This window comes from Aquarana catesbeiana, linkage group LG13 (assembly GCF_042186555.1).
Source record: "Aquarana catesbeiana isolate 2022-GZ linkage group LG13, ASM4218655v1, whole genome shotgun sequence".
Taxonomy (NCBI): domain Eukaryota; kingdom Metazoa; phylum Chordata; class Amphibia; order Anura; family Ranidae; genus Aquarana; species Aquarana catesbeiana.
Genome location: NC_133336.1, coordinates 195487575 through 195514560, shown reverse-complemented (window position 1 = coordinate 195514560; position 26986 = coordinate 195487575). Strand labels below are relative to the sequence as shown.

At 46.9% G+C, this 26986-nt stretch overlaps 1 protein-coding gene across 1 annotated transcript in view; it reads right to left on the bottom strand.

The window, feature by feature from the left end:
* Nucleotides 1–11623: 11623 nt before the first annotated feature.
* The window catches only part of LOC141117290 (uncharacterized), an 80372-nt gene continuing 65009 nt past the window's right edge, over nt 11624–26986 (bottom strand). Inside the window, exons 5-6 of the mRNA XM_073610064.1 lie at nt 24605–24763; nt 11624–12066 (exon numbers count right to left, since the gene is read on the bottom strand). Of these exons, the coding sequence (XP_073466165.1) occupies nt 11957–12066; nt 24605–24763 (269 nt within the window). The 3' untranslated portion in view covers nt 11624–11956. The remainder of the gene's footprint in view (nt 12067–24604; nt 24764–26986) is intronic.

The following is a 26986-nucleotide window of genomic DNA, read 5'->3' as shown; positions in this document are numbered from 1 at the left end:
GATCCACATCTTCTCCTTTTGGAGCAGGATCGTGTCAAAATCGCCCCTGCGTGTAGGTCAATTTAGGGTGTAGATCCCTTTGATGTGGATGCCAGCGGTATTGCCATTATGGTGATCTGCGAAGTGTAATGCAAGAGGGGACATGTCCTCTCTTTTTTGTTTGTTATCTTCTTTGACTGCATTTTTGATGCTTCTTAAATGTTCCCCGATGTGAACCCAGAGCTGCCTTTTGGTATTCCCAATGTATTATTTGTGGCATGGACACTCCAGCATATAAATAACCCTGGAGGTTGCGCAATTAATAAAATTCCTAATTTTGAATGAGACACTCCGAGTCGCATCGGTGAACATTGTAGTCCTCTTCACAAATCTGCAGGCATACATTCCCTTAAGGGGGGGGGGGCAAGTCTGATAACCAATCTGTCTTTCTTTTTCTGGTATATTCTGAATGTACATCTTTTAGATTCCTTGCTGTCCTGGCAATCATTTGATGGCGAGGTCCAACAATTTCTTTCAGCATCGGTGATTTTGTCAATAGCCCCCAGTGCTTTTGAAGTATGCCTGTTACCTTTTTTTCACTGTGCCCCATAATTAGTAATAATTCTTAATGGCGTTCGCTTAGATGTTAGTTTTTTGCTTCCATTTGTGAGCCAATTTCTGTGGAGTCGCAGAAACTGGCCCACTGGGATGCCTCTGATTAGGTGATCTGGATGATGATCTGGATGCCTGCAGAAGCGTGTTTGCCGCTGTGGGCTTTCTGTAGGTACAAGTCACCAATCGTGTATCCACACGTGTAATCTGCAGATCAAGGAAGGAAATGTCAGGGCTGGGCTCAGCCCTTCTTTCTCTGAGCTGGCCACTCAGCTGTCGGCTAAATAATTGCCAGCTCCTTTCTCTCCACGGTGACTCAGCTGTTGATGATCTGCTCATCACTCCTGGCTACTTAAAGCCGTCCAGCTCACTTCATCTCTGCCTTCGCCTTTGCTCACATCTCAGAGACTTTCTCCTGTGTTCCTGTTGAAGACTTGCTCGGCTGACGTCCCTTCTGGCTCCTGAACCTGCTTGCTGTACTACTATGTTGATCTCTGGCTCTCTGACATTGGCATTGGCTGACTACCTGATCTGGTTACTAAACTCCGGCTATGTATTGACTACGCTTACTCTGTTTACCTTTTTATTATTAAACAGGTGTGATTAACTGTACTTCTGTCTCGGTCTGATTCATGGTTTCTGACAGTAGGCGAAGGCCATGAATTCAGAAGATGCAGTCAGTCCACTTGTTGGTAATATTTTTTCCAGATTGGATGACCAGGATCACCGCATGGATCAGTTTGCCTTGGCGTTACAAACGCTCCTGAGTTGCACGGCTCACCTGGAATCTTCCACTGTGGCTGCTCCGGTGCAACCTGTGTTGCAGGCCGTCCCTGCTGCTGCTCCAGTCTCTGTGCAGGCACCCGCCTCAGAGTTTTACCTCTAAGACGCATGTCTGGTTCCGCTCTGCTTCCCCAGTGATTTGGGGGCGATCCAGTTCAATGCAGAGGGTTTCTCAACCAGGTTGAGATATACTTTGAGATGCTGCCCCAGGCGTTTCCCACAGACAGAAGCAAAGTAGGTTTCGTGAAGTCTTTGCTTTCTGAGAGAGCCTTGGCCTGGGCAAACCCTCTATGGGAGACGCAAAAACCCGTGGTCCTGAGTTACCCAGAATTTGTGGCTGCCTTCAAAAGGGTATTTGACGTTCCTGCACGCTCAGATTCTGCTGCCAAGAGCCTCATGTCCATCAAACAGAGTACAAGAACTGTTGCCGATTACGCCATTGAATTCCGTACTCTAGCAGCAGAGGTTGCTTGGAACAATGAGGCCCTCATGGCTGCCTTCTCTCATGGTCTCTCGGATAACATCAAGGATGAGATAGCAGCCGTGATATACCCACTGAGCTGGAGAGGTTGATCACATTTGCCATCCTTATTGACTCCAGACTCAGAGAAAGACTCTCTTATAAGGAGAGCTGGCACCAGCTTCCTGTACATTTGTCTCCGAGCTTTGCAGTCCCACACTTGCCTACCTCACCTCCCATGCCCCCTGATACCGAGTCGGTGTGTGAAGATGAACCCATGCACTTGGGCTTCATGCGTCTCTCTGCGGATGAGAGAGCCCTTAGGAGGAGGGAGAGATTGTGCCTTTATTGTAGCCAGGCTGGTCACTTGTCCTACCCGTCCAGGGAACGCCTGAACCTCGAGGTCCTGTCACGGGCAGACCTTAGGTGGCGTTGTTTCGTCTCCAGTTTCCCAGAAAGATAAGCCCCTGCTTTCGGTTACCCTGTCTTGGGCTGAGTCATCCGTCGAGATACAGGCTCTAATTGACTCTGGGGCTGCAGGCCTGTTCATTGATGCTGCCTTTGTATTGAAGCACTCGATTCCGCTGCAGCTGCGTGACACTCCACTTGCCATTGAGGCTCTTGACGGGAGACCTCTACAGCCTGCCCATATGACTCATGAGACTGTTCCGTTGTCCATGGCCGTAGGGGCCCTTCACCATGAGATAATCCAATTCCAAGTTATTTCCTTCACCTCAAGTTTCCGCTGGCTATTGGTTATCCTTGGTTACAGAGGCACAACCCTTCTTTTGATTGGCTCCATGCTGAGGTTCTGTCCTGGTCACCACGGTGCAGTGAGAGATGCTTCCCGAAGGTAGCCAAGGTCCTGCACACCTCTTCACTCTCCTCCCTGCCGGAGGAGTACCGCAATTTTAGCGACGTGTTTGACAAAGGTCAAGCCGGTACTTTGCCTCCACACTGGTCGTATGATTGCGCAATTGACCTTCAACCTGGTGCCATACCCCCTCGTGGCCGGGTTTACCCTTTGTCGGTCTTGGAGGATAAGGCCATGGAGGAGTATGTTGCAGACGCACTTTATCAAGGTTTCTTCCGCAAATCCTCATCTCCTGCTGGGGCTGGTTTCTTTTTTGTGAAGAAGAAGAGTGGTGAGCTGAGACCTTTTATCGATTATAGGGTTCTCGATCGTTTCATGATTAAGAATGCCTATCCCATTCCTTTGATTACGGAGTTATTTGACCGCCTCAAGGGAGCAACGGTTTTCATGAAGCTTGATTTGAGAGGGGCATACAATCTCGTCAGGATTAAGGAGGATGACGAGTGGAAAACTGCGTTTTAATATCAGGTCATTATGAGTATCTTTTGGCCTTTGTAACGCTCCGGCAGTTTTCCAGGATCCTCATATTTTCCAAGTCCCTGGAGAGCCACCACACAGATGTCTGTCGTGTGCTTCAGAGACTAAGAGAGAACAATCTCTATTGTAAATAGGAAAAGTGCGAATATCATTGTGAACAGGTTAAATTCCTGGGCTATGTCATTTCCACTGCTGGTTTTTCGATGGACCCAGAGAAACTTTCAGCGGTCCTACAGTGGTCTTGACCCATGGATTTACATCCTCTGCAGCATTTTCTTGGCTTTGCCAACTATTATCGGAAGTTTATTCGTAACTTCTCGTCTCTGGTCAAGCCCCTGACTGATATGACCAGGAAAGACGGCAACCCACAGAGTTGGTCTCCGGAGTCCATTAAGGCCTTTGAGAGACTCAAGGCTGCCTTTGTTTCTGCTCCTGTGTTGGCACACCCTGATCCTACGTTGCCTTTTATTCTAGAATTTGATATTTCTGAGACTGGAGTTGGCGCCCTTCTGTCTCAATGTCCTAACTCTGAGTGCGCTATGCACCTGGGTGGCTACTTTTCCAAGAAATTGTCACTTGCAGAGTGCAATTACGAGATTGGTGACAGAGAGCTGTTGACGATCATTTTAGCCCTGAAAGAATGGAGACATCTCCTTGAAGGTACCACTGTGCCGGTTCTCATTCTTACTGACCATAAGAATCTCACATTCTTGTCTGAGGCTAAGCGCCTCTCTCCCAGAAGGGCGCGATGGGCTCTTTTCTTGTCGAGTTTTAATTACATTGTCTCATTCTTACCCTGTACTAAGAATGTAAGGTCTGACGCCTTGTCTCGACAATTTTCCTCCACTTCCAAGATGGAGTCGGTTCTGGTTCCTGTGATTCCTCCTGATCGTGTTCTGGCTACGGTTCGCACCAGTCTTACTTCTCCTTTTAGGTGACAAAATTCTTGTTGCTCAGGTCGATGCTCCTCCTGAGGAACCTTGTGACCGCTGCTTTGTTCCCAAGAGTCTCCGTACTGCTGTGCTCCAGACTTACCATTCTCCCAAGGTTGCTGGCCACCCTGGGAAGAATCAACTCTTTTGGGCCATTTCCCAACAATTCTGGTGGCCTAGTCTACGTGCTGATGTAACCGCCTTCATAACTGCCTGTTCTGTGTGTGCTCAGAGTAAGACTCCACAACACCTTCCAGTGGGCCTCCTACAACCCATACCCAATGGAGAGAGACCCTGGACCCACCTGTCTATGGATTTCATTGTGGAGTTACCCAACTCCCAGGGCAACACAGTTATCCTTATGGTGCTTGACCGGTTCTCGAAAATGTTGCATTGTAGTCCACTCAAGAGGTTACCTACTTCAAAGGAACTGGCTTCTATTTTTGCTCGGGAGATCTTCCGCTTACATGGGCTACCCAAGGTGATTGTCTCAGACAGGGGTAGTCAGTTTGTGTCACGGTTCTGGCGAGCCTTTTGTGCACAGTTGAGTATTCAGCTTGCTTTCTCCTCTGCTTATCACCCGCAGTCTAATGGGGCCGCAGAACAAGCCAATCAGTCCTTGGAGCAATTCCTATGTTGCTATATTTCTGACCATCATAACAACTAGTCAGACTTCTTACTGTGGGCGAAGTTTGCACACAATATTGCCTTGAATTCAGCTTCCCGTTTGTCCCCGTTTATGGCGAACTATGGTTTCCAACCTTCTGTGTTGCCTGCCTCGTTTGTTCCACAGAGTATCCCTGCATTAGGAGCATCTCCGTGGCCTTCGTTCCACTTGGGCACAAGTCCAAGAGGCTTTGCGACATGGTAACGATAGGTACAGACTCCATGCTGACCGCAGACGCCTGCCTGCGCCTTCCTACCAGGTTGGGGACAGAGTCTGGCTGTCGTCTCGCAACCTCCAACTTCATGTTCCTTCTTTGAAGTTCGCACCGTGGTTTATTGGGCCTTTCCGTATTCTTCGCAGGATTAACCCAGTGGCTTACACGTTGGACCTTCCTCCTAGTATGCGCATCTCTAATGTGTTTCATGTCTCCTTATTGAAACCTTTGGTCTGCAATCGCTTTACCACCTCGGTGCCACGTCCTCACCCTATACAGGTTGAGAACCATGAGGAGTATGAAGGACAATCCATTGTTGACTCCAGTAAGTTCCGTGTGCGCATACAGTACCTGCTGCATTGGAAGGGGTACGGTCTGGAGGAACGCTCTTGGGTCTCATCCTCGGACGTACCTGCCCCTGTCCTCCTCCGTGATTTCCATAGACGTTTTCCCCTCAAGCCCGGTGGTCCTCCGAGGGGGAGGGGTCGTTGAGGAGGGGGTAATGTCAGGGCTGGGCTTAGCCCTTCCTTCTCTGAGCTGGCTGCTCAGCTGATGGCTAATTGCCAGCTCCTTTCTCTCCACAGTGACTCAGCTGTTCATGATATGCTCATCAGTCCTGGCTACTTAAAGCCGTCCAGCTCACTTCATCTCTGCCTTCGCCTTTGGTCACATTTCAGAGACTTTCTCCTGGGTTCCTATTAAAGACTTGCTCAGCTGACGTCCCTACTGGCTCCTGATCCTGCTTGCTGTACTACTACGTTGATCTCTGGCTCTCTGACATTGGCATTGGCTGACTACTCGATCTGGTTACTGAACTCTGGCTATGTATTGACAACGCTTACTCTGTTTACCTTTTTATTATTAAACAAGTGTGATTAACTGTACTTCTCGGTCTGATTCATGGTTTCTGACACTCTGTGGGACTAGCAATCTGACTCAATCAACCACCCTTCAACAGGTGTTTTTTTGTTTAAATGGTTTCTAATTAAACCTAGTGACAGGACCAGAGGCGTAACTAGAAACCTCAGGGCCCCAGTGCAAGAAATCATGAAGGGCCCCCCCCCCCCCCCCGAAAAGCATGATTTTGATACCAATGCAACCTGTGTCCCCAGTGTAACCTGTGTCCCCAGTGCAGCCGGTGTCCCCAGAGCAGCCTGTGTCCCCAGTGCAGCCGATGTCACCAATGCAACCTGTGTCCCCACTGCAGCCGGTGTCACTAATGCAACCTGTGTCCCCAGTGCAGCCTGTGTCCCCAGTGCAGCTGGTGTCACCAATGCAACCTGTGTCCCCAGTGCAGCCTGTGTCACCAATGCAACCTGTGTCCCCAGTGCAGCCCGTGTCAGCAATGCAACCTGTGTCCCCAGTGCAGCCCGTGTCCCCAGAGCAGCCAGTGTCCCTAGTGCAGCCCATGTCGCCAGTGCAGCCCGTGTCCCCAGTGCAGCCGGTGTCACCAATGCAACCTGTGTCCCCAGTGCAGCCGGTGTCACTAATGCAACCTGTGTCCCCAGTGCAGCCGGTGTCCCCAGTGCAGCCTGTGTCCCCAGTGCAGCCGATGTCACTAATGCAACCTGTGTCCCCAGTGCAGCCGGTGTCACCAATGCAACCTGTGTCCCCAGGGCAGCCGGTTTCACCAATGCAACCTGTGTCCCCAGTGCAGCCGGTGTCACCAATGCAACCTGTGTCCCCAGTGCAGCCGGTGTCACCAATGCAACCTGTGTCCCCAGTGCAGCCTGTGTCCCCAGTGCAACCGGTGTCCCCAGTGCAGCCGGTGTCCCCAGTGCAGCCGGTGTCCCCAGTGCAGCCTGGAGGGGGGGTGGTTGTGCTACTTGAGGGGGGTGGTTGTGGTACTGGAGGGGGGTGGTTGTGGTACTGGAGGGGGTGGTGGTGGTACTGGAAGGGGGTGGTGGTACTGGAGGGGGACCTCTTACTGATCCCATCCCCCCACCACCACCACTGATCTCATCCCTATACCCTCACCCCCATCTCCTGAACCCGTTGGACTGGTTCGTGAAACTCAGGACCGGAAAGGATGCTATGCTACATGTAGCAGGCGGAGGAAAAGGACTTGAACATGTAGTGAGAGATAAAGGAACAGTTGTTCTGGAGGACTTTGGAGAAGAGGCAGTCTGGAAGATCCTGGAAGATGACTCCATCATAAATGAAGAGTGAAAATAGGAACGTTACCTGGGCATGACACTAAATCAACAACCTAAGTAAAGTAATTTGTAGTGTATTCCTCTTGCATACATTATCCATGCTAATTTGCTGGGAAAGATAGATGGCTTGTGTATATTGTATGCATATTTTGTGGTGCTTTGTATGCTGTGAATTGTTTTTCCTAGGTTTTACAAGTGAGTACATCAGTTTTGTTTAGTAAAGCAATTTAATATACAGTACAGTTGTTTTATTTCTTCCTCGGGTTTACCACAAGAACTTTACCCATTTCCCATCCGGGCCAATTCTGGCATTTCTCTCTTACAGTGCCTTGAAAAAGTATTCACACCCCTTGAAATTTTCCACATTTTGTCATGTTACAACCAAAAACGTAAATGTATTTTATTGAGATTTTATGTGATAGACCAACACAAATTGGCACATAATTGTGAAGTGGAAGGAAAATAATAAATGGTTTTCATTTTTTTTACAAACAAATATATGAAAAGTGTGAGGTACATTTGTATTCAGCCCCCCTGAGTCAATACTTTGTAGAACCCCCTTTCATTGCAATTACAGCAGCAAGTCTGTTTTTGGATGTCTCTAGCAGCTTTGCACATCTAGAGGGTGGCATTTTGCCCATTCTTCTTTGCAAATGGCGGTTCTTGCAATTTTTTATGTCTGATGGTATTTCTGCAGCAATTTTTCAAACGCAATTATTTTGGAAAAAATCAATTTTAATGAATGTTTTATGCAAAAAAACACAATTTATAACCCACAATTTATAAAGATGTTGTTATGCTAAGTAAATAGATACCTAGCATGTCATGCTTTAGAATTGGGCACACTCGTGGAATTGCGGAAAAATATGGTACTTAAAATCTCCATATGCAACGCTTTAATTTTTTTTTACAGGTTACCAGTTTAGAGCTACAGAGAAGGTCTAGTGCTAGAATTATTGCTCTCACTATAACGTGATACCTCACATGAGTGGCGCGAACGTTGGTTACATATGTGGGCACGACCTACGTATGCATTCGGTAAATGAGGGTGGGGGTAAACGTGAAATAATTATAACTCACACGGAGGCACCATCCCTGGTAGAAACAAAGTTTTAACAAGACATGGAGTGGGACTTTGCATGTGCTTCAGTGGAGTGTGAATAATAATGTATAACACAATATTTTTTAAAAAAGATGTACAAATACTTTATTTACCATCTTTTTAAAAAATACTGTGTTATAAATTGTTATTCACACTCCACTGAGGCACATGCAAAGTCCCACTCCATGTCTTTCTACCTATGCATTCGCCTCTATGTGCGAGCACGGGGGGGGGGATGGGGGCGCTTTTAAAAAATTTTGTTTAATTGTTGATATTTATTTTATTATTTTTTTATTTTTAAACTGTGTCTTTCATTTTTTTTTTCTTTTGATCACTTTTATTCCTATTACAAGATATGTAAACATCCCTTGTAATAGGAATATGGCATGACAGGTCTTCTTTATGGAGACATCTGGGGTCAATAACATCCTAGATATGTAATCTCCCCTGGAAAGCATGAGATAAAAAAAACAACATCGATCTCTGCTGTCCAGGGGAAAAAAAAATGGCAGTGTTTACATCTGTCAGAGCCAGAAGCGACATCATGATGCCTCCTAGGATCATAGAGATGGCCGGGGACCATCCTGTCCACGGTCAGCTCTATGGTAATCCGGCGCCACTGCCAGATCGGGTCCCTGATTGCACAGGAGAGCCCAGAGAAGAGCCCGATGCCTGTAAAAGCAATCCAGGGGCTAGTCAGCGTCTAGGATGGCTCTTACAAGAGAGGGAAACGCCAGCTGAAAACAAACATATCTGGATAGTGCCTGTAGCTGCAACCATCATCCAGATATCACCACTTCAACCTAAGGACATCATATGACGACCTTGCAGCTGGAAACGGTTAAAAGACGCAAAGTAAAGCAGAGATAAAAGACAAAGAACTTGTTAAAAACAATGATCCTGGTTACCACTTTTTCAGATTTACAGAAAGAAAGGATTCTCACATTCACCCAAAAGGCATTAATTACAATTGTTCCACACGGGTACAAGGTTCCCTCACTACTGCACAAAAATGTGGCCACAGTGCTTGCCCCTCTGGAGAAGGCCCCATACTCCACATATTCTGGGGTTGTCCATGCCTACTCAATTTTTGGTCTCAGGCTCGGGACTTCTGTTTGACCAACATCCCCTGGGGGATGACCCAGCGGCCTTTCCCCTCCACCTGGCCACCCACTCTGTGAAGAGATACAAACGCTCTTTTCTGATCCATCTGCTGAACGTGGCAAAATCCTGCTTTCCTCTCTTATAGAAACAGACAACCCCAACTCCCATTAGAGTGGGGCTTACCAAAATCGGTGAGATCAGCACTACCAAAGAGATTGTTGCCTCCGCAATCTTTCGGGAGGAACAACAGCTTAAGACCTGGCTACGCTGGCATGATTTCACCTTTTCCTCGGAATACAGAACTCTGATGGAGTCCTTGTGAGCAATTGCTCCTCGATACCCCACTTGACATTGGTAACTCTGTTCCAGCCCAGGTGCCCCCCCCCCACTCATTTTCCCCTACTCCCTACCCCTAATTTTTTTTTCTCCTCGAGTCCCCTCTCAGAGGTATTTCTGCTACCCCTGCTCTTTTCCTTCTCTTGTCTCTGGGTGCTTTTCGACTCACCCGTTGGGCCTCTCCTTACTCTCTATTCCCTTTGTTAGTAGCAGTCAGACAGTTGAGTTCTGTTACATACAGGGCCGGGACAAGGGGTGGGCAGGAGGGGAGGCTGCTCAGGGCGCAATGGTTTATTGCAGGGATGTGGGCGCCCTGACCCTAACCCTAAGGGAAGGGCGCAGTTTGTCATCTTAGCCCTGGGTGTTGGATGGCCTTGTCCTGGCACTGGTTACATACAAGCTGAGGTCATACACTGTGATGTTAATGGCACCATTTATACTGCACCTCCCCAGACTCCCGGTCTCTAAAGAGCTCTGCCATCAAGCCGCATGCCTAAACCTGAGATTGCCACTTGAATTTCATCCATTCTCTGCCATATGTGAAGCCACTTCAGTGTAGGATCTCTTGTCCATGATCCCTGGCCTTGAAGTTGTATCGTGTTTGTTTATTTGCTTGTATACCACCGTTTTTTGTCTTGTCGGTCTGTATTGTACTGAAAAACTCTTTAACCACTTGTCGCCTACACTATAGCCGAATGACAGCTACGGCACAGATGGCCAGTTCTGGGAGGACGTCATATGATGGCCTCCCGTGATCGCGCCCGCTGTGGTGTGCTCTGTGATCACAGTGTCTGCCGGACGCTGCTGATCACAGATTGAGGTAAAGAGCCAATCAGCCGCTCTTTACCACATGATCAACTGTGACCAATCACAGCTGATCACGATGTAAACAGAAGCCGGTTATCGGCTTTCATTTCCTTATGCTGATGGCATGAGGAAGGGAGAAGAGAGGCGATAATCAACTTCTGTAAAAGGGACATGCGCACTGATAATCAGGGCACTGATTATCAGTGTCCTGATTATCAGTGCTGCTATCTGTGCCCACCGGTGCTGCCAATTAATGCCCATCAGGGCTGCCAATCAGTACCACCTATCAGTGCTGCCTATAAGTGCTACCTATCAGTACCACCTGTCAGTGCCCATCAGTGCAACCCATCAGTGCCGCCTATCAGTGCAGCTTCATTAGTACCTCCTCATCAGTGCCCACCAGTATAGCCTCATCAGTGCCACCTATTAGTGCTGAAGCATCAGTGCCTTCTCATCAGTGCCACCTCATCAGTGTTGCCTCATGAGTGCCCATTAGTGCCACCAGTGCTGCCTCATCAGTGCCCATAAGTGCAACCTCATCAGCACACATCAGGAAGGGGGTGAAAGTGCCCAGTAGGCAAGTGGTTAAAAAAGGAATTTACAAAAACAATGATCTTATATGACTAATGGTATGTGGTATAGTATGTGGCATCTAGGATCGACGTGTTTTGTAAAGATCCCGCTACTACCATATTAATCTAACTTCCTACTTGGTAATACAATTGTAGGTCACCTGAATATAGTAGCATAATTGCCCAATGCGGTTACATTATCATTTTGGCAATAATTCTTATCTGGAATTCTTAGACAATAATCTCCATCTTCCCAAGGTTCTTGTCTATAAATGACTGCTATGGTGAGACATCTCACACAATAAGCAGATCATAAACTTTTGTGCATTGCTAAAAATAGATAGATTTTGTCTTTAACCACCATTTCCCTACAAGAGTAGAGGAAGGGTGTTGTGATGTTTTCAGGAAGCTAAGTACAGCACCCTGCCAATCCCTCCCACCAGCCATGATCTGCCTACATTGCATAGAGAAGGACAAAGACTCAGTGATGACTTTAAAAGGTATGTAATGAAAGCAAAAAAGTTTTATTTCAAAATGTCATTAGCACGTTGATGAAGGGGGAGGGGAAAACCAACAAAGGCAAAATATTAGCAGATTAAACTTCAGCTTTAAATTTATCTAAACTTGATGCAAAATCTAAAAAAAGCTTTTGTTTTAGGTAAACTTTAGGTTCCTGTTGTTTCTTCACTTTCTATTGTTACAATAAAGAGTATTTAGCTTTGACTATTCGTCCCTAAAATTTGCCCATCTGTGATAAGCCAAAGAAAGCAGGAATGTTAAATTAGCGGAAGTAAAATCCGGGATTTGTATTAGGAGAGAATGCAGCATGGGGGCGGGGAATCGCTTGTAATCAAAGCCCAGCAATGATAGGTCTCCAGCCTTCATTTCAGTATTGTCTTGTTAGTCTTCATGTATTCAAAGACAATTCCACATATCAGGAATATAAGTAGGATGGAGAATACCAGACGGATTATATTTATTGTTCTAAAATCTGTAAAACAAATTGTACAATTATTAAAAAATTGATTAAAAATAAAATTATATATAAAAAAAAATGATAATGCTAGACTGACTGCTGTTTCCTTATACCTATAAATGTTGGATAACACTTAGATTTAAAGTGTACCAGTGCCCAGACTATAAATATTAAAGTTTTTTACAAATCCTTAAAAAGGAACTTCACCCCCCCCCCCCCCACTACAGTTTTTTTCACCCTGCTTCCTTTTCCGTTGACATGGTCACAAACAAACATACTCACCCGGGCTGCAAATCTAGCATTGTCTGGTGTAACCTGCTGCTTCTTGTTATGTAGGGCTATCTTCTCATCTGGCGTCATCCAGAGGCCGAATGTCTCTTCCTGTTTTGGTTATCCTGGAGAATGCGGAATGCAGCATTGACTGACCTGAACCCTCTTGGGTTGTATGTCAATGGTTTTCCAGGAGTCTAAAACGAGGAGTGGGGGTGTAATATTCTCACCTGGGGTAGATATTCTGGGTCCCACAGAAAAGCTACTTTAACCCCTGAATAAAAATATAATATCCAGTTGTGTAATGGGGGGAAAGGGGAGTGGGGGAAGGAAAATGATGGCAAGTGAAGGAACAGGGTGAAGTTGCACGTTAACAAGCAATAAAAGAGCTTCAGCTCTAGCCATCCCTGACCTATGTAGCTACATGTACTGTGAAGTTATTCATCTTCAAAAATCACAACATAGACTTAAAGTGATATTAAAGGCAAGTTTAAAAAAATACTTACCTGCTCTGTGCAGTGGTTTTGCACAGGGCAGCCCTGATGCTCCTCTTTTCAGGTCCCCTCCCTCCTGCCAAGTGCCCCCAGAGAAAGTAGCTGTCAGGCCCCTCCCTCCTGCCATAAACCCGGCTGAGACAGAAAATGCAGTTAAAATCACACCTTTAATGAAATGGCAAAAAATAACAGTTCAGGAACGAAGTCAAAAACTGAAGCCAGGGTTTGGATGTCAGAGCGGGTAACCAGATGAGCCGGGGTCAGGAAGCCAGAAGTCAGCGTAGTAAGGAGCAAAAACAGGAACAGGTATCAAGAGAAGAGTTTGGCAGGCCAAGTCATACACAGGAACACAACAGGAACACACTTGAGATCATATACCATGCAAGGGCAAGGGGGAAATGAGCAAAGCTGTTTAACCACTTCAAGACCGCCGCACGACGATGTGCGTCCAAACTTTGAACGGGGATATCGTTGTTATGGCAGCAGCTAGCTGCCATAACCCTGGTATCCCCGTTTTCGTGCGGCGGCCGGCTTTCAGATAAAAGTGGTCCCTGCGGCAGATTCGCCACGAGATCACTTTTATCGGTGGCGGGAGAGGGCCCCCCCCTCCCGCCGCGATCCGGTGCCCTCCGCCGCTTATCGGAGCCGTCGGTAGCGGCGGAGGCGATCGCGTCCTATCCTGTGGTGTGTCTGGAGACGAGTGAGGCTAAGATGGCACTCACTCGTCTCCATGACACTGCTGGGCGGAAGCGACGTCAAAACGTCACTTCCGTCCACGCCTCTTAAAGACACATTTTTTCAAATGACATTTTTCTAAATGACTTTTTTTTTTTATTGCATTTTAGTGTAAATATGAGATCTGAGGTCTTTTTGACCCCAGATCTCATATTTAAGAGGTCCTGCCATGCTTTTTTCTATTACAAGGGATGTTTACATTCCTTGTAATAGGAATAAAAATGACATCATTTTTTTTTAAAAAACAGTGTAAAAATAAATAAAATATTGTAAAATGAATAATAAAAATAATTTAAAAAATTTTTAAAACCCCCCTTTCTCGACGAGCTCGCGCGCAGAAGCGAACGCATACGCGAGTAGCGCCCGCATATGAAAATGGTGGTCAAACCACACATGTGAGGTATCGCCGCGACCGGTAGAGCGAGAGCAATAATTCTAGCCCTAGACCTCCTCTGTACCGCAAAATTTGCAACCTGTAGAATTTTTTAAACGTCGCCTATGGAGATTTTTGAGGGTAAAAGTTTGACACCATTCCACGAGCGGGCGCAATTTTCAAGCGTGACATGTTGGGTATCAATTTACTTGGCGTAACATTATATTTCACATTATAATAAAACATTGGGCTAACTTTACTGTTGTCTTATTTTTTTATTCAAAAAAGTGAATTTTTTCCAAACAAAGTGCGCTTTTAAGACCGCTGCGCAAATACGGTGCAAAAAAATAGTATTGCAATGACCGCCATTTTATTCTCTAGGGTGTTAGAAGAAAAACTATATATAATGTTTGGGGGTTCTAAGTAATTTTCTACCAGAAAAACCTGTTTTAAACATAAACACCTAAAATCCAAAACGAGGCTGGTCCTTAAGTGGTTAAATAACCAAAAGGGGGTGGCTGTAGGCTGTACTAATGAGGCAGGTAATGGTAACCAGGTGAGTCACTGTGGAAATAAGTGGCTGGTAATTAAAGTCCCAAACCCCCTCATATTTCCTGGTAATTAACCGACAGCTCAGCAGCTTCTGTGCACTGAAAGAAAAGAGCTGCTCGTAAATAGCAGGAGCCCAGCCCTGTCAGTAGCTTGCTCTGGGGACCCCCAAGCAGACTCACTCCCAAGTCGCTGCTGTGCGAGTTCATTCACACACAAAGCTGCGACTCCATCCCACCCCCTTTCTACTCCTATTGGCTGACTGGTTGTGATTGACAGCAGCGGGAGCCATTGGCTGTCTCAGCCAATGAGGAGGGAGAGTCCCCAGACAGCCGAGGCTCTCGTTTACATTGCTGGAACGTGCTGGGACTCAGGTAAGTATTGGGGGGGGGGGGACTGGGGGGCTGATGCACACAAAGGTTTTTTTGTTTTTGTATGCATGAAGGTATAAAACCTTGAGCTTTTAAAACCACTTTAAGTCTGGCTTCAGCCCATTTCCAATAGTATAGAAATTCCTGTTGTGTGTACATTAGAGGACAGACAGGCTGGAAAGTTTCTAATCTCTTTAGAAAGTAAGGGGAGAGGAGCGGAGGTTTATGTACCACTGTGAACTTTGAAGATTAATTTCTTCACAATACCTATAGCTACAGGGATAAATTGGAACTTGTTTGTATTTACTGCTTGTTCAGAATACTTTGAGACATTAACTGGGTACGGGTTCATAGTAAAGTAGAACCTATTGGAAAACCACCTTCAATCCCCCCACCACCACCCCCCATTGACTTTAATGCATTTTGAAAAAATGGCAACATTTTAACAAAATTTCCCAATGTTCGCTACTCGCTAAAATGTTGGGGAAATCAAAATGCTTAATTTTACTCAACCTCACTTATAGTCATCACTTACAGTCATGTAGCAGGGCTATTATCACTGCTGCTACTGCTTAGCTATGTGTGTGTGTGTGTTCAGTGGTGAAGCACCTCTTTACTTTGGTGTTCAGTGGTGAAGGGCCTCTTTACATTGGTGTTCAGTGGTGAAACACCTCTTTACATTGGTGTTCAGTGGTGAAGGGCCTCTTTACATTGGTGTTCAGTGGTGAAGGGCCTCTTTACATTGGTGTTCAGTGGTGAAGGGCCTCTTTACATTGGTGTTCAGTGGGGAAGCACCTCTTTACATTGGTGTTCAGTGGGGAAGCACCTCTTTACATTGGTGTTCAGTGGTGAAGGGCCTCTTTACATTGGTGTTCAGTGGTGAAGGGCCTCTTTACATTGGTGTTCAGTGGTGAAGGGCCTCTTTACATTGGTGTTCAGTGGGGAAGCACCTCTTTACATCAGGGTCATCTTAATAGCATCATGGGCCCCTGGGCAAATTAATGCATTGGGGCCCCCACAAACCTGCACTACCACTCACCAAACACAACCCATTTAAATAAAAGGGTCTGCGCTGCAAGTTCCCCACAACCGGGGGGTGATGCAGCATTTAGAGCAGGGGTGGGCAACATTTGAGAGGTGGAGATCTACTTGAAAATTATAAAAAAAAATAATGTCATTGTAAAAATATAAAGTTAGCCTACCTTAAAAGTTGACTTCAGTGAGCAACTAGTTTCAGGCCTAATTCCATGGCATGGTATAGAGGTCAGTCATAGATAGGGTGGTTGAAAAAAAAGCAGTGCAGCGCTCAAATGTAACCACTAATTATACAAAATAACAAAAAGGTCCCAGAGTGTGAGCGCTGCACTGCTTTTTTATTCAAGCTTGACCTAAGGATTGTTTTATAATGACCTTCAGTGTTCAGCTGCTTTTTGTTAGGATTGGTTTTGCACTGTCTGATTCTCTTTTTTACTATTGATAGGGTGGTGTATAGAGGTCAGTCATAGGTAGGGTGGTGTGTAGATGTAAGTCATAGGTAAGAATGTGTGTAGAGGTCAGTAAAGGTTGTGCAGTGAAAAGAGGCCAGTAGTAGAGTACAGGAGTCAGCAGTTTGTAGGACAGATTATAGGGGTCAAGAGAGCAGTGGATGGTGTCAGTAGGGCAGTGGACAGTGTCATACAGTAGAACAGTGTCAGTTAGTAGGACAGAGTATGATGTCAGTCAGTAAGGCTGTGGATGGTGTCAGTTATTAAGACTGTGGATGGTGTCAGTTAGTAAGACTGTGGATGGTGTCAGTTAGTAAGACTGTGGATGGTGTCAGTTAGTAAGACTGTGGATGGTGTCAGTTAGTAAGACTGTGGATGGTGTCAGTTAGTAAGACTGTGGATGGTGTCAGTTAGTAAGACTGTGGATGGTGTCAGTTAGTAAGACTGTGGATGGTGTCAGTTAGTAAGACTGTGGGTGGTGTCAGTTAGTAAGACTGTGGGTGGTGTCAGTTAGTAAGACTGTGAGTAGTGTCAGTTAGTAAGACTGTGGATGGTGTCAGTTAGTAAGACTGTGGGTGGTGTCAGTTAGTAAGACTGTGGGTGGTGTCAGTTAGTAAGACTGTGGGTAAGACTGTGGATGGTGTCAGTTAGTAAGACTGTGGGTGGTGTCAGTTAGTAAGGCTGTGGTCGGTGTCAGTTAGTAAGGCTGTGGATAGTGAGTTAGTAAGACTGTGGATGGTGTCAGTTAGTAAGACTGTGGGTGGTGTCAGTAAGACTGTCGATGGTGTCAGTAAGACTGTGGGGGGTGTCAGTAAGCTGTGGGTGGTGTCAGTTAGTAAGACTGTGGATGGTGTCAGTTAGTTATGCTGTGGATGGTGACAGTTAGTATAACTGTGGATGGTGACAGTAAGACTGTGGGGGGTGTCAGTAAGTAAGACTGTGAGTAGTGTGAGTTAGTAAGACTGTGGGTGGTGTCAATTAGTAAGACTGTGGGTGGTGTCAGTTAGTAAGACTGTGGATGGTGTTAGTTAGTAAGACTGTGGATGGTGTCAGTTAGTAAGGCTGTGGATGGTGTCAGTTAGTAAGGCTGTGGATGGTGTCAGTTAGTAAGGCTGTGGATGGTGTCAGTTAGTAAGACTGTGGGTGGTGTCAGTTAGTAAGACTGTGGGTGGTGTCAGTTAGTAAGACTGTGGGTGGTGTCAGTTAGTAAGGCTGTGGGTGGTGTCAGTTAGTAAGACTGTGGGTAAGACTGTGGATGGTGTCAGTTAGTAAGACTGTGGACGGTGTCAGTTAGTAAGGCTGCGGATGGTGAGTTAGTAAGACTGTGGGTGGTGTCAGTAAGACTGTGGGGGTGTCAGTTAGTAAGCTGTGGGTGGTGTCAGTTAGTAAGACTGTGGATGGTGTCAGTTAGTTATGCTGTGGATGGTGACAGTTAGTATAACTGTGGATGGTGACAGTTAGTAAGACTGTGGGTGGTGTCAGTTAGTAAGTCTGTGGATGGTGTCAGTTAGTAAGGCTGTGGGTGGTGTCAGTTAGTAAGGCTGTGGATGGTGTCAGTTAGTAAGACTGTGGATGGTGTCAGTTAGTAAGACTGTGGGTGGTGTCAGTTAGTAAGGTTGTGGATGGTGTCAGTTAGTAAGGCTGTGGGTGGTGTCAGTTAGTAAGGCTGTGGGTGGTGTCAGTTAGTAAGGCTGTGGATGGTGTCAGTTAGTAAGGCTGTGGATGGTGTCAGTTAGTAAGACTGTGGATGGTGTCAGTTAGTAAGACTGTGGATGGTGTCAGTTAGTAAGGCTGTGGATGGTGTCAGTTAGTAAGACTGTGGATGTTGTCAGTTAGTAAGACTGTGGATGGTGTCAGTTAGTAAGACTGTGGGTGGTGTCAGTTAGTAAGGCTGTGGATGGTGTCAGTTAGTAAGACTGTGGGTGGTGTCAGTTAGTAAGGCTGTGGGTGGTGTCAGTTAGTAAGGCTGTGGATGGTGTCAGTTAGTAAGACTGTGGATGGTGTCAGTTAGTAAGACTGTGGGTGGTGTCAGTTAGTAAGGTTGTGGATGGTGTCAGTTAGTAAGACTGTGGGTGGTGTCAGTTAGTAAGGCTGTGGGTGGTGTCAGTTAGTAAGGTTGTGGATGGTGTCAGTTAGTAAGACTGTGGGTGGTGTCAGTTAGTAAGACTGTGGGTGGTGTCAGTTAGTAAGGCTGTGGGTGGTGTCAGTTAGTAAGGCTGTGGATGGTGTCAGTTAGTAAGACTGTGGATGGTGTCAGTTAGTAAGACTGTGGATGGTGTCAGTTAGTAAGACTGTGGGTGGTGTCAGTTAGTAAGGCTGTGGATGGTGTCAGTTAGTAAGACTGTGGGTGGTGTCAGTTAGTAAGGCTGTGGGTGGTGTCAGTTAGTAAGGCTGTGGATGGTGTCAGTTAGTAAGACTGTGGATGGTGTCAGTTAGTAAGACTGTGGGTGGTGTCAGTTAGTAAGGCTGTGGATGGTGACAGTAAGTAGGGCAGAGGATGAGGTTAGTTAGTAGAGCAGTTATATGTGTGTACAGGGCTTACAGGAAAGCAGTCATTTTCCTCAAGTGCAGAGAAGGGAACTGCCGAGGACAAAATACTCTTCTTTCTCCAGGCGCTCTGATCCTGGTCAGCCCTCCTCTCTCATCCATCCCATGTAATGTCACACACAAGCGCCTGGGATGGACGAGATAGAAGAGCTGGCCTGGATCAGCGCAGCATACAAGGTAGTTCCTTCCATGCGCTGCTCTGCAATGTGGGAGGAGCGGTCTGGGGGTAGGCAAAGCAGAACCGCCGATCTACCTGTCACCTGGCTGTAATTGATGGGTAGATTACAGTCAATAAGTTGCCGACACTTGATTTAGAGGGTTAAAATAAGTGGTGAGGAGTGTGTGTCCTCTAATTTGCCACATGCTGCACACCATCCATACTTCTAGCACAGCACAGTGTCTGTGTCCACAGGACTTTGGGTGGGGCTGCCAGCGCAGGCACAGCTGGGATTGGCTAGTTCACATGGATTTGGCGCAAACATCATGGGCCTCTTCAGCTGCCTAAAAATATTCACTCCGAATCCTTTCTCTCGATATCTCACTCGCATTTGCATGAGTGAGATATTTCCACAATCAGCAGCAATGTGCACAATCTCCCGTCTTGGGGGCAAGTGGAGGTGGAGCCAGCGAGACAGGCATTCGCCAATAATCAGAGGTGACAGCTTGGAGATGGTAAGCAGAAAGTGCTGCCAGTATCCACTCAGTCAGCCCTGCTACTAAGACGAAAGCATTGGTGTCACTAGGGTTGGTGTCACCTGGTGTGGTAAAAATGGTGTCCCCCCCCTATTTTTGGGCCAGAGGTCAATAAGGCCTAGAGGATAGCAGGTTAGACACTTCCTAATAGCCCTAGGAACAGTAATGGATAATGGCCAACAGGCCCTCTTACCAGACCCAGCGAAACCACAGCAGTGATCCCTCCAGCTGGTTGTTCGCTCACTCTGGGTTGCCCAGGTCCACTCTGGTCAGTAGTGTAGCATGTCTATACCCTGGCAGTGGCTTTGACTTTCTCCCCCTTTGGTGGTGCGGGTACAGCGTGGCTCTCTCTCTGGTGGTGTGGGTACAGCATGGCTCTCTCTCTGGTGGTGCGGGTACAGCGTGGCTCTCTCTCTGGTGGTGCAGGTACAGCGTGGCTCTCTGGTGGTGCAGGTACAGCGTGGCTCTCTGGTGGTGCAGGTACAGCATGGCTCTCTCTCTGGTGGTGCGGGTACAGCGTGACTCTCTGGTGGTGCAGGTACAGCGTGGCTCTCTGGTGGTGCAGGTACAGCGTGGCTCTCTGGTGGTGCAGGTACAGCGTGGCTCTCTGGTGGTGCAGGTACAGCGTGGCTCTCTGGTGGTGCAGGTACAGCGTGGCTCTCTGGTGGTGCAGGTACAGCGTGGCTCTCTGGTGGTGCAGGTACAGCGTGGCTCTCTGGTGGTGCAGGTACAGCGTGGCTCTCTGGTGGTGCAGGTACAGCGTGGCTCTCTGGTGGTGCAGGTACAGCGTGGCTCTCTGGTGGTGCAGGTACAGCGTGGCTCTCTGCTGGTGCGGGTACAGCGTGGCTCTCTGCTGGTGCGGGTACAACGTGGCTCTCTGCTGGTGCGGGTACAGCGTGGCTCTCTGCTGGTGCGGGTACAGCGTGGCTCTCTGCTGGTGCGGGTACAGCGTGGCTCTCTGCTGGTGCGGGTACAGCGTGGCTCTCTGCTGGTGCGGGTACAGCGTGGCTCTCTGGTGGTGCGGGTACAGCGTGGCTCTCTGGTAGTGCAGGTACAGCATGGCTTTCTGGTGGTGCAGGTACAGCGTGGCTCTTTCTCTGGTGGTGCGGGTACAGTGTGGTTCTCTGGTGGTGCAGGTACAGCGTGATGCTCTCTGGTGGTGCAGGTACAGCGTGATGCTCTCTCTGGTGGTGCAGGTACAGCGTGGCTCTCTCTTTGGTGGTGCAGGTACAGCATGGCTCTCTCTCTGGTGGTGCAGGTACAGCATGGCTCTCTCTCTGGTGGTGCAGGTACAGCATGGCTCTCTCTCTGGTGGTGCAGGTACAGCATGGCTCTCTCTCTGGTGGTGCAGGTACAGCATGGCTCTCTCTCTGGTGGTGCAGGTACAGCATGGCTCTCTCTCTGGTGGTGCGGGTACAGCATGGCTCTCTCTCTGGTGGTGCGGGTACAGCATGACTCTCTCTCTGGTGGTGCGGGTACAGCATGGCTCTCTCTCTGGTGGTGCGGGTACAGCATGGCTCTCTGGCGGTGCGGGTACAGCGTGGCTCCTTCTTTGGCTTCCCCCAGCACAGTCCTCTCTTTTTCAGCACTCAATACCTCTGCTTTTTCTGGGTTCCAGGCTCTCTCTCCCCCCCAGCAGAGTACATGCATGCTGGGAGCTGTAGACTGCTGTGGACACACCTGGGGACGCCATCTTCCGGGACTACATTTCCCATGATGCCCCCCCCCCAGTGTCTTCTCATTGGCCCTCTGCTGTGGCCAATGGGGAGAGCGGACAGGAAGGTTTGCGACGTCGCGGCGAACCAATTACATTAGAGCCGCTCTCTCTTCTCCCGTTCAGCTGACAGGGGAAAGGGGAGGGGCCGAGCTGGGGGAGAGAGATACACCAGCAGCCCGCCTCTCCCCTGTCACATCGCTCTGGCAAACAGAGCAGGGGAAAATCGACCCACTGTACCGATGGGGGGGGGGCTTGACGGCACACACTACAGCTTCTTCCTGGTGTCTCCCCTCCCATAGCGACGCTATAGCAGACTCAAGTATCTTGCGTGCACTGTGCAGTGCAGTTACCAACCGTACCACCTGACATCCATACTGTATATTCAGATCGGAGCCGGCCCTGGTGGGGCCCCATGTGCCCTTTGGGCCCCGGGCCAGTGCCCAGGGGTGCCCGCTCGATAAGACGGCCCTGCTTTACATTAGTGTTCAGTGGTGAAGCGCCTCTTTATATTGGTGCTAAAATGGAGTTCCGCTTAAAAAAATTAAAAGTCAGCAGCTACAAATACTGCAGCTGCTGACTTTTAATAATCGGACACTTACCTGTCCCAGGGTCCAGTGATGCGGGGGAATGAAGCCTCGCTCGTCTCCCCCTCCTCTCTGCAGCACTGGCATTTTTACTGTGGGCGCCACGCTGTAGCTTCACAGCCGGGCACGCACTGCGCATCCGTGAGCCGCGCGGCGTGCTGTGAGTGGCCAGGCAATCATCTGGGACCTGTGACTTGTCCCAGATAATTGCCAAGAGGGAGGGGGGAGAGGTGAACTTGCTTCTGGCACCGTGGTGCGCCGGGAGGAAGTGGGAGCTGGGACCCTCTAAAAAGAGGGTATCCGCTCCCCCCCCCAAAAAAATGACATGCCAAATGTGGCATGTCAGGGGGTCACCCTCAGTTAATGCGGAAGTTCCATTTTTGGGTGGAACTCCGCTTTAAGGGGTGAAGAGCCTTCTTACATTGGTGTTCATGTTCAGTGGTGATACACCTCTTGACTTTGGTGTTCATTGGTGAAGGACCTCTTACATTAATGTTCAGTGGTGAACAATCTCTTTACATTGGTGTTCAGTGGTGAACAATCTCTTTACATTGGTGTTCAGTGGTGAAGGACCCCTTACATTAATGTTCAGTGGTAAAGGGCCTCTTTACATTGGTGTTCAGTAGTCCATTGGTACCATTTTGGCTACTCACCTTTTGACTGCAGCCCTGCTTGTATTAGGTGATGTATTTCAACAGCAGGGAGAAGATGCACAAAGAAAATAGAAAAGGAAAGAACCCGCCCCCCACCTCGGGCCCTATAACCTCCGAAATTGTGATAGTAGGTACCCCAGTAAACCCAATTGTAAAAATCACATTTAAGCTTTAAAATGTTAATGTTATTTTATATCATTTAAAACTACAACTTTCATTCTAGTAGATCGACATATAAGCTAAATGATTAGTATTCCTGTCTTACAGTACTGAATTTCTTGGTGCAATTTCCAACCAAGGCATTGTCAGTATGGAGTTTGCATGTTCCTCTTGTGCTTGTATGGATTTCCTCTGGGTTCTCACATTTCCTTCCACACTCTAAAGATGTGCTGGTAGGTTAGTTGGCTGTATATATTGGCCCTAGTGTGTGTGTGGGTGTGTAAAAGGTGCATGTGTGAGATAGGGACCTTAGATTGTAAGCTGCTCAGGGTTAGGGACTGATGTCAATTGAATAGTATGTAAAGTCCTGCAAAAGTTGTTGGCAATATACAGTATCTCACAAAAGTGAGTACACCCCTCACATTTTTGTAAATATTTTATTCTATCTTTTCATGTGATAACACTGAAGAAATTACACTTTGCTACAATGTATAGTGAGTGTACAGCTTGTATAACAGTGTAAATTTGCTGTCCCACTCAACTCACAACCATTAATGTCTAAAAGGCTGGCAACAAAAGTGAGTACACTCCTAAGTGAAAATGTCCAAATTGGGCCCAATTAACCATTTTCACTCCCCGGTGTCATGTGACTCCTTAGTGTTACAAGGTCTCAGGTTTGAATGGGGAGCAGGTGTGTTAAATTTGGTGTTATCGCTCTCACTCTCTCATACTGGTCACTGGAAGTTCATCATGGCACCTCATGGCAAAGAACTCTCTGAGGATCTGACAAAAAAGAATTGTTGCTCTACATAAAGATGGCCTAGGCTATAAGAAGATTGCCAAGACCCTGAAACTGGGCTGCAGCACGGTGGCCAAGACCATACAGCAGTTTAACAGGACAGGTTCCACCCTGAACAGGCCTTGCCATGTTCGACCAAAAAAGTTGAGTGCACATGCTCAGCATCATATCCAGAGGTTGTCTTTGGGAAATAGACATATGAGTGCAGCCAGCATTGCTGCAGAGGTTGAAGGGGTGGGGGGTCAGCCTGTCAGTGCTCAGACCATACGCCGCACACTGCTTCAAATTGGTCTGCATGGCTGTCATCCCAGAAGGAAACCTCTTCTAAAGATAAGGCACAAGAAAGCCCGCAAACAGTTTGCTGAAGACAAGCAGACTAAGGACATGGATTACTGGAACCATCTCATGTGGTCTGATGAGACCAAGATAAACTTATTTGGTTCAGATGGTGTAAAGCGTGTGTGGTGGCAACCAGGTGAGGAGTACAAAGACAAGTGTGTCTTGTCTACAGTCAAGCATGGTGGTGGGAGTGTCATGGTTTGCATGAGTGCTGCCGGCACTGGGGAGCTACAGTTCATTGAGGGAACCATGAATGCCAAAATGTACTGTGACATACTGAAGCAGAGCATGATCCCCTCCCTTCGGAGACTGGGCCGCAGGGAAGTATTCCAACATGATAACGATCCCCCAAACACACCTCCAAGATGACCACTGCCTTGCTAAAGAAGTTGGGGGTAAAGGTGATGGACTGGCCAAGCATGTTTCCAGACCTAAACCCTAGTGAGCATCTGTGGGACATCCTCAAATGGAAGGTGGAGGAGCGCAAGGTCTCTAACATCCACCAGCTCCGTGATATCGTCATGGAGGAGTGGAAGAGGACTCCAGTGGCAACGTGTGAAGCTCTGGTGAACTCCATTCCCAAGAGAGTTAAGGCAGTGCTGGAAAATAATGGTGGCCACACAAAATATTGACACTTTGGGCCCAATTTGAACATTTTCACTTAGGGGTGTACTCACTTTTGTGAGATGCTTTATATACTGTATACCTGTAATAAAAATGAATCCTATAATGATACATTTTAAAAATCTGGAGAACATTAGAAGATGAAACATTATGTTCACTTACTGTTCACTGTGAGTTCATACAGCTGCGAACATGCGTTTCTCTGTCTTATATAATTCACCGCATACAATCCCGAGTCCTCTCTGGTCAGTTTAGTTATAACGAGGTCACCATTAGGTGTAACCTGCAGCCGCTTGTTGAGTTCTTCATTAAAATAAAAACCTAAATTGACCAAATATCAATTGCTGAGGATGAATAGATCATGTATGTGTTTTTTTTAAACTATAAATACAATGTTTAGAAGTATAGAAATGTCAATGTTGAAATCTGGGCCATTAGTTGTGATGGCTGCATTAGTCTTCCTTTTTAGGTCAAGAACATTTTATTTAAGTACAGAAAAATCCCTGTTGATCCTGCCAGAACTACAGAGTCTTTGGAACTTTCTGTACTGAACTGAAATCTCCAATATTATCTGTCTTCTGTGAACTACACGACCCCTCCCCTCTCTATGTAATGGAGACAAGGAGAGGAGGCCTTTGGGGTCTTAAATTGGCCATAGATGGATCGAAATTCAATGGGCTCAGCAGTGACCCTCTGAATTTCAAAGCCACCCCTCCTTACAGTTGAACGGGAATGTTGGAAAAATGTTGTTGATCAGCAGATGCTCCATCTACCTTGCTTATGTGGATGGAGGAACCTGTTGTTTTTTTGTTTATTTGTTTTAGCTCAGCCCGCTTGCTGAACAAAAACAACTAACCTTCTATGGCCAGCTTTAATCACAAGAACAGCCCCTCCAGGGTGACAACACTGGTTCTCCATAGCTACAGTGCAGTGAGTGTTGTCACCCTGGCACAGGATGTGCGTTTCTGGCAGGATCACCAGGTAAAACCGAAAGCTAGAAAAGAAGAAAATGAATGCAGCCGCCAGAGATAAGGACTGACAAGCTGCAATACATTAAATGTATTCTGACAACGGAGAGTCCCACTGTCAGAATATGCAAGCAAAGAGGTGGGGACACCAGTGACATCAGTGTCCAGTGGTGTCTGGGTCTGGTATGGATTTCCTGGGGTACAGTATTACATGCATTTTTTTTCCCGCAAGGTACCCAATTACAATCCATGTGCCACCCAAGTATTTTTTTATTATATGGGTCCTGACCAGATCCCTTGGGCTGGAGAACCCCATTATCTCCTCATTATTACCTCTAATCAGAGTCCACCTGTGTTATAGGAGGAGTTCTTGTAGTTCTCCCATAAAGAGGAATTTGTCTCCCATGGTTGAGAAGTGGGATCTTTCATTCTATGAATAGTGTAGGACCCACTGATAATGGGGGACTTTGATGCAGTAAGTGGGCTTAAGCACTATATGGCCATTATATGGTGTGACCAAATCCCCATATTTTTGCTTAATATGTTCAGGTGCTTTTATTAGCCTTGCAGGATTCAATGTCATTTTTGTATGTGTGCGCTGTAATCTTTTGTTCTGTTGGTATGGTCTTATAGAAGCACCATTTTTAATGTAAAGCATTGTCTGGGTGGGCCCCCCAGGTCTTTGTTTGTCTTTTAGTTTGATTAGGGACACTGACTGGTGACTGTATGTAAAAAAAAAAAAAATGAATTTTTTCTTCATTTTTTTATTACATTTTTTTAATGTTTTTTTTAGATACTGTGACTAGAGCAATATGTATTACCATAGTAACACCGTAGTAGTATATAGCAGTGGTATTATATAGTAGAGCTGACCAGGATTTTTTTTTGCACACTATGATTGCTTATAACAGTGAATATCACTGTTATAAACAACCATTTTTACTGAATGAAATCAGTTTATTCACTGTTTACTATTGTGTGATTAGCTGTGCTTGGCCACAGCTAATTACATGGTACAGATGGGCTGTGATTGGCTCTGTCTGTACCATGTGATTACTGTAACCAATCAAAGAGATGAACACAATAGTATACAATGAATGGCATTAAAGGAAGCCATCCATTGTGTACAATTGTTATGTGATCTGCTGTGAATTGTCACAGCAGTCACATGGTACCGGCAGTGGGCCAGTACAGTCATCTGTCATCCGCTGCAGATCGCACCACAGTTCTGGGGCGGACCTCATATGATGACCACCCCGAACTTGAGCGGGAACTGGTTAATTTATCAACAAATGACATTCATTGCCAGCTTCATGAAAAAATATAAACAGCACACAAACCCTTCTAATGCCCTGTACACACGGTCGGACATTGATCGGACATTCCGACAACAAAATCCATGCATTTTTTCCCGACGGATGTTGGCTCAAACTTGTCTTGCATACACACGGTCACACAAAGTTGTCGGAAAATCCGATCGTTCTGAACGCGGTGACGTAAAACACGTACGTCGGGACTATAAACGGGGGAATAGCCAATAGCTTTAGTTTCTTAATGTATTCTGAGCATGCGTGGC